The 17,029-nt window shown below is 40.7% G+C and overlaps 1 protein-coding gene across 1 annotated transcript in view; it reads right to left on the minus strand.

Moving 5' to 3' along the window:
• The window catches only part of LOC125779685 (putative mediator of RNA polymerase II transcription subunit 26), a 39,677-nt gene extending 24,811 nt beyond the window's left edge, over nucleotides 1–14,866 (minus strand). Inside the window, exon 1 of the mRNA XM_049460957.1 lies at nucleotides 14,158–14,866. Coding sequence (XP_049316914.1) covers nucleotides 14,158–14,866 — 709 coding nt within the window. The remainder of the gene's footprint in view (nucleotides 1–14,157) is intronic.
• Between the last annotated feature and the right edge of the window lie 2,163 nt (nucleotides 14,867–17,029).

Here is a 17,029-nt window from a genome sequence, read left to right on the forward strand (position 1 = left end):
CTATTTAAAAAAAAAAAATTTTGAAAATTATTCAGTGAAAACTCTATGTGTGTTTCAAATGAAGTGATCAATTACAGATTGAAATTTGTTACGAAGCAACGAAGACATCGCGCTAATATCGGTCGGCGTTCTTTTTGCCATCAACGCCAAGGCACATGAACGAGTACACCCAGGATGTGATGACATACGTGATCGGGGTCAATCAGCAAGCGAACGTCGCGTTGTCACAACACGACTTTTCAAACAACAGTTACGATGTTCTTCTTTGGATGGTGGATAGTGGTTCCACCAGATCAAATTGATGAAATCATTTCTGCGGAAATTCCTGATGCAGAGAAAGATCCAGTATCAAACGAATTGATGAAAACCAATATGGTTCATGGACCTTGCGGACACCACAATCCCACTTCGGTTTGTATGTCTAACAATAAATGCACGAAACATTATCCACTTGCTTTTCTTTCGGAATCGCAAACTGGAAATGATGGATATCCACTCTATCGTCGTAGCTTATCAAATGACCATACAACTTAGAGTAGTGAATATCGAAGTTGACAACATATGGATCGTACTATATTCTCCACTGTTGTCTAATTCACATTCAAAACGCATATCAATATTTAGTATTGCAGTTTGGTGTAATCTATAAAATACGTTTGTAAGTACGCCACCAAAGGAACCAATATGGCGGTTATTGGTCTTGAACGATACGGTCGATACGTGAGCTGCAGTAAAGCACTTTGTAGGGTATTTACTTTTGCAATTCATGAACGTTTTTCGACTGTTGTGCGTCTCGCAGTTCGTTTGCAGAATGGCTAAATAGTGTTTTTCAACCCAGAGAATACAATACAGCCAGCGAAAACACTTCCAGCAACATTGACATTGACGAGTTTTTTCTGCGTCAGTGATTCGTTTGCGAGAACACTGTTCTATTCGGAAATGCCTTGATATTATACATGGAATGCATCGTCGAAGAAATAGTTACGCAGAAAGCAAGGCCAACCAGTAGATTGACATCCAGGTGTGTTCTCAACTAATTCCTGAGGACGAATTTACATAATCCACCCGAAAAACGACGATTGCGAATACCTTCGGTTGCTATTGATAAATGTACGTGGTCCAATTTCATTTGAGACGCATGCAAGCAATTACAATTGCTGGAACATGATAATCAATGGAAACGATGGACGATGCCACTGAAGTTCGCACACTTTTCGCGATGGTCACTTCGACATATCAGCCTTCAAATCCGCGTCAATTTTGGAATACGAACAAAATTACATTGCCGAAGACATTTTACATCGTATTCGATAAGAATTGAAAATAGGCAAATTTCGGTTCCAGTGGTTTGATATCAATTCCACCTGCCTTTTGTCAATTTACTTCGACGAAATATGAACTCATCACGAATGTTTATGCTAAATTTGCCAAATTATCGTAACTACGATTGCATGAGTGCGTGCCAGTTATGCGTGGCGTGTTCCCGAGTTGGAAAACCATCTTCTCATCGCCACACAGATAATGCATACACAAACCTAGATATCCAGGTTTGTCCGGAAAGTAATAAGACTGAGACGATTAAAAAAAAAAATATTGAACCAATCGTTACAATTCTTTAAAAAAAAATTTCAAAATAGGCTCCTTCTGCGTCCTTGGTTAGATAGCTGTTCCGGGGGCGTTGTCGTGGTGCAACTTCCAATCGGCTGCGATGTCTTGTCGGACCCGATGGACCCTTTGAGTCTCTTGAGGACTTCCACGTAAAACTTGGCGTTGACGGTTTGTCCAGGAGGAACAAATTCATGGTGGACGATGCCTTTGATGTCAAAAAACATAATGAGCATCGTTTTCATTTTGGATTTGCTTATTCTTTCCTCCTCTTCGCCTTGTCGTGGCGAAGGGGCTTAAGTAAGAGTAAAGTGTGCATCCCAAAGGAAACGCACTCCAATCTTACGAACTAAGAGGGACACCTGATAAATCCGACAATAGTGATATGGATGAATAAACCCTAGGTTTTACGCCCATCTCTTATTGTGGAAGTATGAGGATACCCGCACTAACACCACCCTAAGCCAAGGTGTCGAGGTACCCGTGCCGAGGGCTGAATGGTCAACGGGGGGTAATAAATAGCTGATTGCGAACGGTCCCCTCCGATGCCCGGGCGAGGTCGGAGGTATAAAAGCCTTCTCTCCGCATACCGGCTCCGCTTTATTCGCGGGACCAAATATGAACAATACAACAGCAACAACAACATCAACAACAACAACAACTACTACAACAACCAAAATGACGACAACAGCGACGACTAAGGACATGAACTACAGGATTCCCATTACGGAATCCGAAGAAGACGAACTACTCGCCTCCAGCCAGGAGACGAGTAAGTGTACTGCCGGACATACCAACCAAAGTATACCGGTAGATACAGCAGTGAAAACAGAAGACTTAAGGGAGGAAGCGTCCACCTCCAAAGCTGCCTTGAGCACCAACCAAAGTGCACTGGCGGCTAAAGAAGAAAACAAAAAAAAGCGCAAGAAATCCCAGAATCAGCTGAGGAAAAACCGGTACCAGAGGGCAGTTTTCATACTAGGGAAGATAGCCAAAGACCAGGCAGCCGGTACCTCAGTTGATGAGGCAGAAACAAAGCGCCTCAAATTAATAGTGGAGGAGTATGAAAGCTACCTGAAAAGGAAGAAATCAGAACCTCTAGAAGAGCACTTCACAGAAAAGGAATCGCTCTATTACAGAAACATCAGAAACTCTGCCTAAAAAACCGAGGCGGAGTGAAGGCGAACACAGTAGCGCAACAACGGCAAGGCATTTCTGCGATGTGGCCAGGGATAGCCTGCATTTGACCATCATAGATGGAAATTCCTCCTCTCAGAGCACGGTACAGGAAAGATGGGTGGAGATCGACGTCAGATTGTCGAGTATGGTGCTAACCTTTGTACTCGACAATCCTGCGGGTCCTCACACGGAATTTGACTCCTCTGAGACCCTTAGGGGCTACAGGGTCATCAAGTGCGCGGACCAGGCCTCGCTAGATTTCCTGACGGCTAGTGTTGCGAAAATCAGCAACGCCTTTGTAGGCCTCCAATTGAGGCGACAAAACGGCTGACGAAGACGACACGGAAGAAGTCGACGACGCCAGCCAGTTGCTAAGGAATGTGGGCATCGAAGAAATCCGAAATGCCCAATAACTTAAGATGCGTACAGATAAACCTGCAGCACTCGAAGAGAAAGAAGATACCATTAAAGGGCTAAACAGCAGCAACTACAACCTGTTTTACACACGGAACAAAGATAAGCCTAGGGCATGCATTCTTATCAATAAAGGTATAAACGCATTTCTTTGTCCTTATTACAGCACAGCAGATATTACAGTGGTAAAGGTGGAACAAAAGGAAAAGCCTTTCTTCTTGGTCTCGGCCTACTTGGCCCATGACGAACACATACCACCGGCCCCGCTCGCCAGACTAGTAGAGAAGAACAGGAAGGAAGATATCCTAATAGGGTGTGATGCAAACGCAAGGCAAACCGTATTGGGTAGCTCCAGCATAAACACCAAAGGTGAGGCACTCTTGCAATATATTCTTAATAGTAATCTAAGTATATGCAACAAGGGCGATAAGCCAACTTTTAATTTCCCAAGCTCTGATAGGTTTCCGGGGTGGGAGGAAGTCCTTGACCTCACGCTATCAACAGACACAGACAGTCTCGTTGTGGATAACTGGAGGGTATCCGATGAGCTTTCCATGTCGGATCACTCCTGGATACTCTTCAGCATCTGCGAGAAATACAGTGCTCCTCTCACATACCGGAACCCTAGAAGAACAGCATGGGAAAAATTTACCAAGGCCCGAATCGCGGCAGTCGTGAGCGAGCAAGTAATCGTATCGAGTGAAATTTCGAAACGTGTCGAGTGTGCGGATCGTCGCACTCGATACGAAACGAACAGAAATTTTATGAAATAACTTCCCTGGTGTAGCTGTAAATGACATTTTCGAATACATTCAAATACGAAACAAAACAAGTATTTGAATTTGAATTGAATGTAAATATTCAATATACGTTTATACAATATGTGTAATAAATTGTATATAAATTCACTAAATTTAGTTTTTGCATTCAATAAAACGGACCTGGGTCAAAGTGTTTTTTTTTATACAAGTTCATCTGATTCAGATGAAAAACATCACCAAATGGCCATAAGGTTCAGGATTCGTAATAAGAGTAATCCCATGGCTTTACCTGAAGCAGCGTAAGAAAAAAAAATAATTATAGCGTTTAACTTAGTATAGATCATATAATTTTGAATCAGTTACAGGAAGTGATTTAGACTGACCAAAGACGCATTTACTTTCATCCTATCGGAAATAAAATTTAACGGGCATTTAACAACCGCAGTAGCATCAATACTTCAATCAACCGGTGGGCCGGTAGAAAATTCTCAGTACATAATGATAAAATATGTCGGTATTGTCCTGAAAAGATGGCAAAGTTCGGCAATGTATGTGCAGCGTTGCATAACATCTGCATACAATTTAAAAATTCAACATATTGCAGATATTTTGTAAATGAAAACAATGATACAGAAATAGATACGGGAAATGAGACTCAATTAACTAAAATTGGTCATAAAATTAGATATTACATTATGCTGTCTTTAGATAATAAATGAATTAAACGTTCTAACAACATTTGCATTCATATTTTGTTTTAATAAATATATTTTCAATAAAAACAGGAACTTGGAATTAACATATCGTATATATTGGTGTTTATTTCTGAACTTTTTTCTTTAAAATATCAAGCTCATGAGTTTTAATCTGCAACTCCGCAGCCTTTATTTGCATATCTGCTTTATGTACCTCTTATTTTATTTGCAGCGATCTCTTCTTTAAAGAAATTAGTTTCTCAAGACGTTTAATTCTAGGGCAACATCTATCCCTGTAACTTGAAGGAGTTGCTCTTCTGCTACAGTTCGAAGCTTTTCCTCGTACGGTACCACCAGTCATTTCTTTCGAGGCTTTGTTGAATGAAGTTTTCTTTTTTATATTGTGGTCAGCAAATACCTAGTTTTGTATATTATTATTATTTTAATCATCTATTATTTTATTTATTTAATTAATATTATTTACTGATCTTACTTTTCGCCAAAATTTAGCGTCTTTCATCGGCGGCCCGGCAGAGTTAAGTTTTAACGACAGTGCATCCCATAACTTATTTAATGCAACTTTGCCTTGCCCACAATTAGGCAAAATATTATTTGTTAAGTTCTGATGCTGTACCATAAAGCTACTTATCAACTTTTTTTGACTCATATTTATTTTGTTTACATTTGTCCTTAAATCATCAGCTATAATTAAAATACATGTTAAATAAACTCAATAAGAGAAAAATAACTTACATTTTACCTCCGATTATTTTTAACTGATATATTCAAAACTTTTTTTTTTTTAATTGTACTATAACGTTTCTCAAATAGCTAACGAGTGAGATTTCGATTCTTTCGTACAAACGAGAACACGTAATGGAATGAGGAAATTTCAAATTTCGAAAGTGCGTTTTTGATAGCGAGTACAACGATCCGAAAACAAAAAAATTGCATAAATTTCGCTCATTAACGTGTGCCGCGATTCGGACCCAGTATAGCAACAAAATGCCTCGAAAAGGGAGGCAATAAGAGTATCGGAAATCCTCAGGAACTAGATTCAGAAGTAGAGAAGTTGGAAAAAATCTTAACCCCAACTTTCAATAAATCTACTCCGCTAACAGTTTTGAAAAAGAGAAAGTCTCTTCCTTGGTGGGACAGTGAACTCAAGAATTTGAGAACACAACTAAGGAAAGCTTTCAATGAGAGTTTTAGAACCAAAATCTGGCAGCCATATAAAGATATTATGAAAAGATACAAAAAAGCAGTCCGGAAAGTTAAAAAACGACTCATGGCGATCTTTCTGCACATCTATAGAAAGTTGCAGAGAAACCGCTAGGCTGAGCAAAATGCTATCCAAAGATCATATTAATACTGGCTACATTAGGACGGAGGGAAGTGATTGGACCTCCTCGGCAAAAGAGTCTCTGGAGGTACTAATTACAACGCACTTCCCCGGGAGTCAGCAAACACCTTAAACGAGGGTTCAATCAGAACCACCGTTGAACGCAGCTGATTATGATATTCCAAATAGTAGACAAAAGCAAAATCAAATATGCCATAAATAGTTTTGCACCATTTAAGGCAGCATGTCCAGACGGGATTATGCCCATAATGTTGCAAAAACTCTCTCCGCTTCTATGAGTTGTAGCGCTGAACGAAATACTCCTTCAACTAAACGGTGGAGGAGTGAAAGCAGTAGCGTATGCAGACGATGTAAGGTTGTTGGTATCAGGCATGTATCCTTCAAAAGTCAGCGAGATTATGGAAAGAGCACTTCGAAAGTTAAACTTGTGGGCTAAAAACAATGGACTAGGAGTTAACCCGAATAAAACAGAACTGATGCTATTCACAAGCAGATCCAAAATACCTCAATTTCAACATCCGGTACTAAACGGTACAACACTCACTCTATCACTCACAGCTAAATACTTGGGGGTGGAGATTGACACCGAACAGTCCTGGAAAATAAATATAGAAAAAGGAATAAACAAAACATACGTGGCCTACTATACTTGTAAAAGAATCGTGAACAAGAATTGAGGCCTCAAACCAAGTATAATCATGTGGATGTATACGGCTGTCATAAGACCTATACTTACATATGGAGCTCTGGTATGGTGGCCAGCGCCAAACAAAGAATACAACATTAAAAAATTAAATGTTATATAAAGAGCAGCATGTGCAGGTGTTACTGGTGCAATCAGGTCATGTCCGATGTGATCCTGCATCAACTACCAATGGACATTTTTCTTTACAAAACAGCAGCTATTGCGGCGACAAGAATAAAAGAATTGGGTGGTTGGAATCAGCAGAACTACGGACATAGTGTTATCCTAAATAAGCTCACCATTAATAAATCCCACTACATTCTCCTAAAACAGGACTTCAATAGACACTACCAGGTGAGGATACCATCTAGACGAGAATGGAAAAGAGGTTCAATAGGAGAGGAGGATGTCATCTCAGTGTATACCGACGGGTCCAAAATGGACTGCGGAGAAGGCAGGGGGTGTTCTCTGCTGATCTGGGCATATCTCTCTCTATACGTCTACCGAACTCGGCTAGCATCTTCCAAGCAGAAGTACTGGGCATAGAAAAAGCCTGCGAAGCTCTATTAGAAAACCACGGGAATACAAATAAAGCAACTATATTTACGAATAGCCAGGCGGCGCTCCTGGCATTGTCTTCACCCATGACAAATTCCAGCGTAGTTCACAACTGCAAGAGAGCACTAAGCTCAATAAAAGACTAGCTCCAACTAAACTTGATCTGGGTTCCCGGCCACAAGAACATTTTCGGTAACGAAAAAGCAGACGAGTTGGCAAAGGCAGGAGCTTTCCTCAACGAATCCGAGGCGGAGCTAATATCAAGCCCGCTAGTATCGATCAAAAGAGAGATCAGTAGACAATTTCAACAAGTTGCAAATAACAAGTGGAAAAACATTACAAAATGCGTCATAACAAAACAATTATGGCCAACATACTCGTATGACAGGAAAAGAATAGGTCAAGAAGAAGTATTTACAGAGTAACAGCTACCACAACAGGGCACTGGCCATTTGGGGAACACGCATCCAAAATGGGTCTGCCCTACAACGACATCTGCCGTGGCTGCGGAGAAGCAGGGAACAAGGAAACAATCTTCCACTTTCTCTGCGAATGCCCAGCTCTAGCACATATCCGACACAAAACACTTGGAATCCATCAAGCACCAAAACCTAAATGGATTTCAACTAAAAGCATATCGGACTTAAGTAGTTTCATCGAAACCTCAAAATGGTTTGAGAGAGAAAGTGAAACGTAATAGTAGATACAGGAGGTTCTACGAACAGTGTATCAAAATGGCACATCAAGTGCTAATTGATCCCGGTAGGGCTGCACTCCTACCTACCTACCTATTCTTCCCTTTTTTGGTCTTCATCAGCGACCTCTTACTGGCCCTTCAAAAAGGCCTGGTGCCACCGAAACACACCACTACCAAAGCTACATCTGGGTAAGCCTGCTTGATCATATCAAACGTCTTTGACGCAGATTTACCGAGTTTCATACACAGTTTAATCGCGTACCTCTGCTCTAACGAACGCTGCATTTTTGGCTTGTACCACTCACAGAAACACGTTCGTTCGCAGAAAAGAGAATTCGCAAAGGGGGCATATTCTCTCTCTCCCTCTCACTGAAACATTAGATACCGCAACCCACAGGATTTAATCCTGAGGAATTTCCGAGTATCACCAATACTAGTGGATTGCTCTAGGAATATCTGAGGAAATGTCAGTTAACGCCAAAGCGGCAAATACCTTTTCTAGTAACAATGCGGACTTTATTCCATTCACTTGGAGCAACAAGACTCACCGATCACCGAACCGTCAGGCTGCAATGCCTATACTACAGAGCTACATGCTTAGTTGCTGCACCATCTACCTTCGAGGTGAATTCAGTGGGCAAAGGCTAAATATCAACAAACGATTACAGCGTAGTCAACATACCTTCAACACGAAACATCATTAGCAGTCACCTCATCATAACAAACCATATTTAAAGTGATTCAAACACGAAGGCAACGAAATATGGGATTATCGAGAATGTGGAGCACAAAATGTTCCATTGAGCGAAATATGACAAAGAAAACCAAATTTTGAAAAACGCATTCGGGACAGACCCAACCACAGAAAATCTAGTTCTTCAAATTGTATAATAATTATGTAAATCTTACAATAAAAACATTTTCATTCATGAAAGAGTTAAGGAACGTATTCCTTATGATATAAACAGAATGTATCAAAATAAAATTAAAGAAAACGCATCAAAACAACCTTACTTTGGAACATTATAAATGCACTATCCCTACAAAAAACATCACACAACTTTGAGTTTGAATACCACAACAACCCTTTAGAACAAAGGAAAGGAAACAATATATGTGTATGTAAACAAACCTAAACAAATAATATAATCTACATACATCTGTACATAAACAAAATACTAATAGGTTAACATACTAGTTAGTATAAAAAGAAGTAAGAAACATGTAATAAATTAGTCTTAAGAGTATTAATAAAGAGTACACATTTCGGTGCTGCTCAAAAATATATTATTTTGACTAATTTTTACTTCATGTAACTAACCCAATCCCACTACAAACAATCAGAGTTAAGCCATTCATAAAAGCAGACACCATCACAACTCCGACCATGCGTTTGCTTACAAGCGGCGTTTTGCGACGATGGTAAACGCTAAAAATCATAAATTGAACAACTGTCTGATGTTTCTTCTAGAATGGAAAACTGACAACCCTACAAACTCGCAAAACACAGAAATGAGTGACAAAAGTGGCAACATAGCTGTTGTCGATTTATAATATTTGACAATTCTAAAATATTTTTCCGAGGCTCGCAATATGTATGCAAGCTAATTTGTAAACATACATATTTACGATGGCTTGTTGGCGAATCTGTAAGCAAACTACATATTAGATTGAAATTATCATTATTTTTTTAATTTAACACTGAGAATGCTCCATTCTCTTTTTTAAGAGTCCCCTGGTGAAAAACTCTGGTGAAACACGCTTATAATTTGTCTGTGATGAAACTCCCTCATCTCAGACGATTACCCCTGCGATGAGTTACGATATCTAAATCGTGTACCTTCTCTATTATATACGTTCTCTGCTTTGGATGCTTTCAATGGCTAGCTCGTACGTAGGCTGCTATATATATTTCTGGACTAGGAAACACTAAGTGTTGCCAGGTGCAATCTGACATTTCCATTGGAAAGTTTGACATTTTTTAGCATAACATCACTCAGAACGTTTTGTCATTTAATCGTGAGTTGTTTTATTTACAGGGAATTAAAAAATTCATCTCGGCCAAAAAATGGAATTAACTTGTGAACATTTTCGTGCGATCATTTTTCACAACTTTCGACGTGGATTATCACGACAAGAGTGCATCGATTAACTAAAATCTTTGTATGGCTATGAAGCACCATCCTATAACACTGTGAAAAACTGGTACAACAAATTCAATCGTGGCCGACGCTCGCTCAAAGACGAATTCCGTGAAGGTCGTGCTTCGAAAATTGGTTTGAGCACATGCAAAAGTGTATAAATATTCCTGTTTTCATTATTAGGCCAGAAATATATATAACAGCCCTCGTAACGCAAAAGCCATGGTTTTAGTAGTAGTGGATAAAACAAAGAAAACTGAAGAAGAGTTAGAAGTCTAAAAACGAGTGCTTAAATCTTTAAAACTACGCAACGGATTTTGATGCGGTTTTTTTAGGAGATAGAGTGATTGAAGAGGAAGGTTTATTTGTATAATAACATCTATTAAATACTGTTATTTTTGAGTGATGATTATTTTATGATGTCGTAAATAATTTATTTTTTTCAATTATGTTGCCAGTGCAGGCTGAACCCTACGAAATTTATCAAAATAATGTATTATGTATCGTACACATTGGAAAGGTCTATAGAAAACTTCCTGATGGAATATGTCTCTCTGTTATGGATGTCCTACAATAATATTTTTTTGTAATTTACTTTTTACGGCAAATAATGGCTAATTTTCGAAGCGATTTTAACCAATCAGTATTAATCGTTATGCAATTAAATACCTTAAATATAATACATTGTTGATTTAATATAGATCTATATGGCCCTTATTTAATAAAGAACTTAACCCAAAAAAGTCACCAGGACATGATAATATTACCCCAAAAATGCTAATTGAAGTACCAAATATTGCTGTAGAAGTGCTCTCTTTGCTTTTCAATGCAATTCTTAATCTCGGATACTATCCTAATTCAAGGAAACAGTCGCAGATTATCTTGATAGATAAACCTGAGAAAGACTTAACACAGGCGTCTTCATACCGACCAATTAGTCTTCTACCCTGTCCTTCTAAAATATTTGAAAAAGTGTTACTATCAAAGATGTCTCCTTTCCTCCACGAAAATAATATAATACCAACGCATCCATTCGGGTTTCGTGAATCAAAACAGCTCAATCGCTTGATTGAGCTTGTCTCCTTTTTAAATAGATGTAAGATTTTATAACTTATTGTTAGGCTTTAAAACAAAAAGCAGATTCAATTCATAAAAAGATATTGTAAAAAATATGACTTAAATAAATATTTTCGAGTATATTACAGATTTGAAAATTGTGGGCGTGTCTTTGAATTTAGCAGCGATCGGACGCGTTTATTATCGGAGCTCTCTAGCGAGGAATATTTAAACGGAAACGATGAAGTATATGCGTACTATTTCAAACTGATCCTTCTTCAAATATTTGGAATAGTGGAATTGAACAGCAACCAAATACACAGTGTAAAGGATTGTAACTGGCTCAGTAATCAGTCGATGAATATTATACCACGTGCATCCCAGAAGACTGATGTCATAACCTTGCCAGCCGACTTTTTCGTCTTTCCACGTTTGAAGACCGGTTCATCATGTGCAGTCCACTATAATGTCTGTCGATTATACTCCAGTGTGAAATGATAGAGACGCATTGCCACACACCGGCGCAAAAGTTCGGTTTTATTACGATTAAAGAGAACTCAAACACTTCTTAGAATCAGCAATTCGTTGTTTTTGTTAGATTTCGTTAGATTATGAACTTGCGAGTCACCACTTTGCACAGAGTTTTCTCCTCTTTAGGGCGTCCAATGCCTTCAATTTCCTCGGTGCTCATACCGCCTCTTTCCCACTAAGCAAATCTCTTGTCAACGGGTGATTTCCCTGGTGCAGAGCCCAAATTCACCAGTATTTTCCCCCAAAAAGCAATGCTTTATTAACACACGAAATGCTTTTAAGATCAATTTTTTTGTAAACTAACACAAGTTGCTTTACAAAAATGCATAGCTCATTAACTAGTAGTTATAATCTTATTAATAGAAACTGTCATCAATCAAGTGGGGCGAGTTTAACGCATTTGGTTTGCTTCCGAACGGCTTCAAATGGAGTAGTGTTCAAATAGTTCCAAATAATTCCAAATGGTTCAAAATGGTTCCAAATGGTTTATTTCTAAATAAGAATTTGTAAGGCAATATACATTTATAAATAATTACATATATTATTGATTATTACTTACCGCAGTATGTCCTTCCACTTTCCTGGCTGATCGATGAATAAACTGAAACACGATATGCACTGGCATATATGCACAAAGGCACTTGCATTTACCGTGCAGATCAGCACAGCTAGGATAGAGGGAAAACATACTGCAGCTTACAAACAACAAGTATATAGCATATGTAAGCCCAAACTAATTAGAGCTTGCGCCTACCTGCTTATGCTTATGCGAAGAAGGGGAAATGGCAAATATACAAATTGCACAAACAAGTAAGCAGAAGCTTTACAGTAGGAATAATGTATATAATATGAAGTTCGCTACAATTTAAAGAGAAATGAAAATGAAACATTCAACTGTAAAATAAACATAGAAATTGAATATTACAATACTTATATGTATATGGGCAAGGGTTGCCAACATCCCCACCCCCGTGAATCAACCAGATTCACCACCATCAATGTCCAGAACGGCTAGTTTTGAGACTGCTCTCTGTTTTACTCTCGTGGAAGTTCGTATATCTGCTCGTCGCACTTCGCCATCAGTCCCAGGGTATACTTCCTCCACTCTACCGCGGCACCATTCTCGTCGTGGAACGTTAGGATCGCATATAAACACCAATTCTCCTTCTTTTAATGGCTTCGTTCTACGGCACCATTTCACACGGCGAGTCAATGTAGGTAGATACTCAGTAATCCACCTCTTCCAAAAATGATCCCTTAATTGACGAGCGATGCGCCACTGCTTGCGTAGCATACAAGTATTTCCCAAGTCAGTGTCTGCTATAGGAGTCTCGGGCGTGTTGTCTGCTCCCAGAATGAAATCGTTAGGAGTCAGAGGCTGTTCTTGATCGGCAGTGATAGGCAGATGCGTCAGTGGGCGAGAGTTAACGACGTTCTCAGCTTCAATCAGGAAACTAATCAGAGTATGCTCTCTTGGTGAAACTTCTTTTAATGTGTGACGTAGAACTCGCTTCACGCACTGTACCATTCTCTCCCACGCGCCACCTTCTGAAGGGTTAAATGGGGAATTAAACACCCACTGGATGTTTTTCTGTGATAATTCACTTTGTAAGCGACCGCAGGCGAACACTTCTGCAAATCGTTTTGCTTCTCGGTCGGCGCCAACGAAATTCTTTCCAGTGTCGGACCTTATCCTTATGGGCGCACCACGCCTATTCACAAAATTACGTAAAGCAATAATACAGGAGTCAGTACACAAATCGTGAGCCAGTTCTAGGTGCACAGCTCTCACTGTAAGGCACGTAAAAAGCGCAACCCATCTCTTCTCGGTACTGCGTCGAACAGTCACAGTGACTGGGCCAAAGTAATCAAGGCCAGTGTAGCTAAACGGGCGTACGTAAGGAGTAAGTCTGTCCGACGGAAGCGGTCCCATCCAAGGCGCTGACGGGGTAGCTTTATTCAAACGGCATACATTGCAACTAGCAATGACGTTGCGCAACACACTTCTTAGTCGTGGCACCCAATAATTACGGCGGATCTCACCAATAGTAGCTTCAATGTTTTGGTGGCACATAACGCTATGGTGATGTAGCACCAATAATTTTGTAAAGGCATGATCAGGCGGTAGAATAATAGGACGTCGTGTGCTGATTGAAAGCCAGCTGGCGGCGTCAATGCGTCCCTATACTCGAAGAACACCTTCTTTGTCTATATATGGTGAGAGTTGTAACAGTGTACTGTCGTGGGCAATGTCGTGACCATTTTCAATGGACTGGAGCTCGGCTGCATACACTTCGCGTTGTACTATGTGGCATAAAAGGCGTTTAGCATTGCCTACTTCTTGGGCTGTTAAACCATAACATTGATTTGGCTGTGTACGACGACGGCAATGGTTGACAAAGCGTAATACCCAGGCAACGGTTCTTACCAATCTTTGAAAAGAAGAGAATCTATTAAAATCAATAAAATTACAATTCACGATGACTAAAGCGAATTTGGGCCGGAGCTCTTCATCAGGTTCATCATTTCCAGAAACTGTTATGTCTTCAGAAGGCCAGGCTTGCTCGTTCTGGCGTAAGAACGGAGGCCCCCGTGACCAACGTGCTGTTGGATTAAAATTGATACAATCATTTGCTCGCGTCGCTTCATCGGCTACATTGTGCTTAGTGGGTATCCATCTCCAATTTGATATGCTTGTAGAAGCCAATATCTCTGCTATCCTATGCTGAACGAAAGGCTTGTAACGACGATGTTCACTCTGTATCCATTTGATGACCGTTTTTAAGTCACTCCAAAGGATACAATCTTTGATGTTTAGAGAATGTTCGTCGCGGATACACTGCATAAGACGAGTGCCCAAAACCGCTGCCTGAAGTTCGAGGCGTGGCACTGTAAGGGTTTTTATTGGCGCACATTTTGTCTTGGCACAAACGAATGCAACATCAAATTCACCAGACATAGATTGAGATCGAATATAAGCAACGGCGGCGAAGGCATCTTCACTAGCATTAACAAATATGTGGAGTTGAAGTACTAGAGGTGCACCATTTCTGAAATAGTAACGAGGTATGGCATACTTGACAATCTCGGGTAGTTGTTTACGCCACTTCGTCCAAGCAGCGTTTACGTCGTTTGGCAATGGGTCGTTCCAGTGGACATCGTGTTTCCAAAGCTCACGCATAAGTAACTTGGCCCCAATGACGAAATGGCTTAGAAACCCAAGAGGGTCAAAAATCGACATGACGATACTTAGAAGTTCTCTTTTAGTAGGGCGTCTCTACCCATTTATCACCGCTTCAGAAACGTTATGAAATTTCAGTTTGAAGCCGAAACAATCTGATGATGGCTGCCAAAACAAGCCTAGTACCTTCTCACCAACGACACCTTCTTTCTTGCTAATCGATCGTGTAACATCAGTACCACCAAGCGCGGCTAATACCTTCGAAGAATTGGATGCGAAATTGCGAAGCTCGAACCCAGCATCCATATGAATCGCTCGGACCTGCTCTGACACGGAAATTGCTTCCTCTTCCGAGCTGAAGCTATCAACGAAGTCATCGACATAATGGTGGTCCAATATTGCTTCTACTGCGCACCAAACGTCATCACGCACATTTCGTAAACATCCGGCGGTTGCGTAGCATCACCATTACGCCAAAGGAACCGCTGTGCACATCTGTCATCTTCTTGTATAAGGACTTGGTGGAACATTTCCTTGATGTCTCCACATACAGCAACTGCGCCCTCGCGAAAACGAAATAATATCGACGGCAATGGGCGATATTCTTGTGGACCCTTCAAGAGCTGTGAGTTGAGGGAGATTCCACATACCTCAGCAGCGGCATCGAAAACCATACGTAGTTTTCCGGGTTTGTTGGGATTAGCAACGGCAAAGTGTGGCAAATACCAAGTTGTAGGTGTACACACAGCAGCTTCTTCTGGCGGCAGTTTTCGTGCATACTTCTTTGTGACGTAAGAGTCCATGATGTTCTTGTATTCGGCGGCAAAATCTGCGTCACGACTCATCCTTCGCTCTACACTGATTAATCGTTTCAACGCCATATTGTAGCTATCAGGTAAATTAAGTTTGTCACTTTTCCATATAAGACCCGTTTTAAAACGTCCGTCTACGCGGCATGTGGTAGACTTCAAGACATCTCTGGCACGGATGTCCTCCTCACTCTCTATCGGCGGTGCAGCTCTAACACCAAAACTCTCAATTTCGAAAAAGTTAGATACCATATTGTGAAGTCTCTGATCAGCTTGACTATTTACGCATAAACACGCTACTGGGGACGGTTGTGTAGAAGATGTGGGGCCGAATACAACCCAACCCAACTCTGTATTAGCAATGAATGGTCCGTGCTCCTTTACCCTCACAGTCGTCGATGGTAATCCCAAATGGCAGTGGTCAAGGCCAATTAACAGCTTGGGCCTGACTTGGGCGTAAGGTTGTACCGGTAGTTGGCTTACGTGTCTATATTCATGACACAAATCGTCTCTGCTTAAACTCTGTACAGGAAGCTGTAGGTTCGACACAGCATACACGTTACGGAGTTTGTGTTGTTTCTGCATACCGGCGCCACTGATGAATAAGTCCACTACAAATGCTGATTCCTGCGCTGCACGTCCTCCGAACCACTGTACAACAAAGATTGCTCGCTTACTTGCATTCCCAGTTCCCGAACAAGGGCACTGTCAATCATCGTGATAGATGAACCTTCGTCCAGCAGTGCGTATGTATCAACACGTCTGTTATTTCCGTATACGGTGACCGGTAAAATACGGAAGAGGAGCTTGTTTTCAGTGGAACTGCAACTCAGAACTACTGATCTTGCTTCCAGTGATGTCTGCTGGCTGTTGAGTGAACGATTTGGTGATATAGGCTAACGATTACCTTGTATATTCGCAGCGGAGAAAGTTGGAGTTGGCTGTCCTGACGAATTGGAAATGTTCTCCGCGACTTCATGTAAGAGCTTATGATGCACTCTCCGGCAACCATCAATTGAACATAACCTGCGCCGATGACAATTGCTTGTACAGTGGCCTATATTGAGACACGCAAAACACAAACGACGTCGTTTCACTTCTGCCTATCTTCTCGGCACTGAATATTCTACAAAACGCGCACACTCTGCTACCTTGTGTTGCTCTTGACAAATTGGACATCTCACTGATCGTTGTGGCTCAACTGTATGTAGAACCATGCGGCACTTCGAATCCTTATAAGGGTCTTCACAAACCGTACAAATTATATTAGCTAATTTTGATAGCCAATCACTAAAATGTTTCACTGTTGCATGAGGCTGCATAAGCGCTGCGAAGCTGGCCCATTCGACACGTT

Source organism: Bactrocera dorsalis, chromosome 6 (assembly GCF_023373825.1).
Source record: "Bactrocera dorsalis isolate Fly_Bdor chromosome 6, ASM2337382v1, whole genome shotgun sequence".
Classification (NCBI taxonomy): domain Eukaryota; kingdom Metazoa; phylum Arthropoda; class Insecta; order Diptera; family Tephritidae; genus Bactrocera; species Bactrocera dorsalis.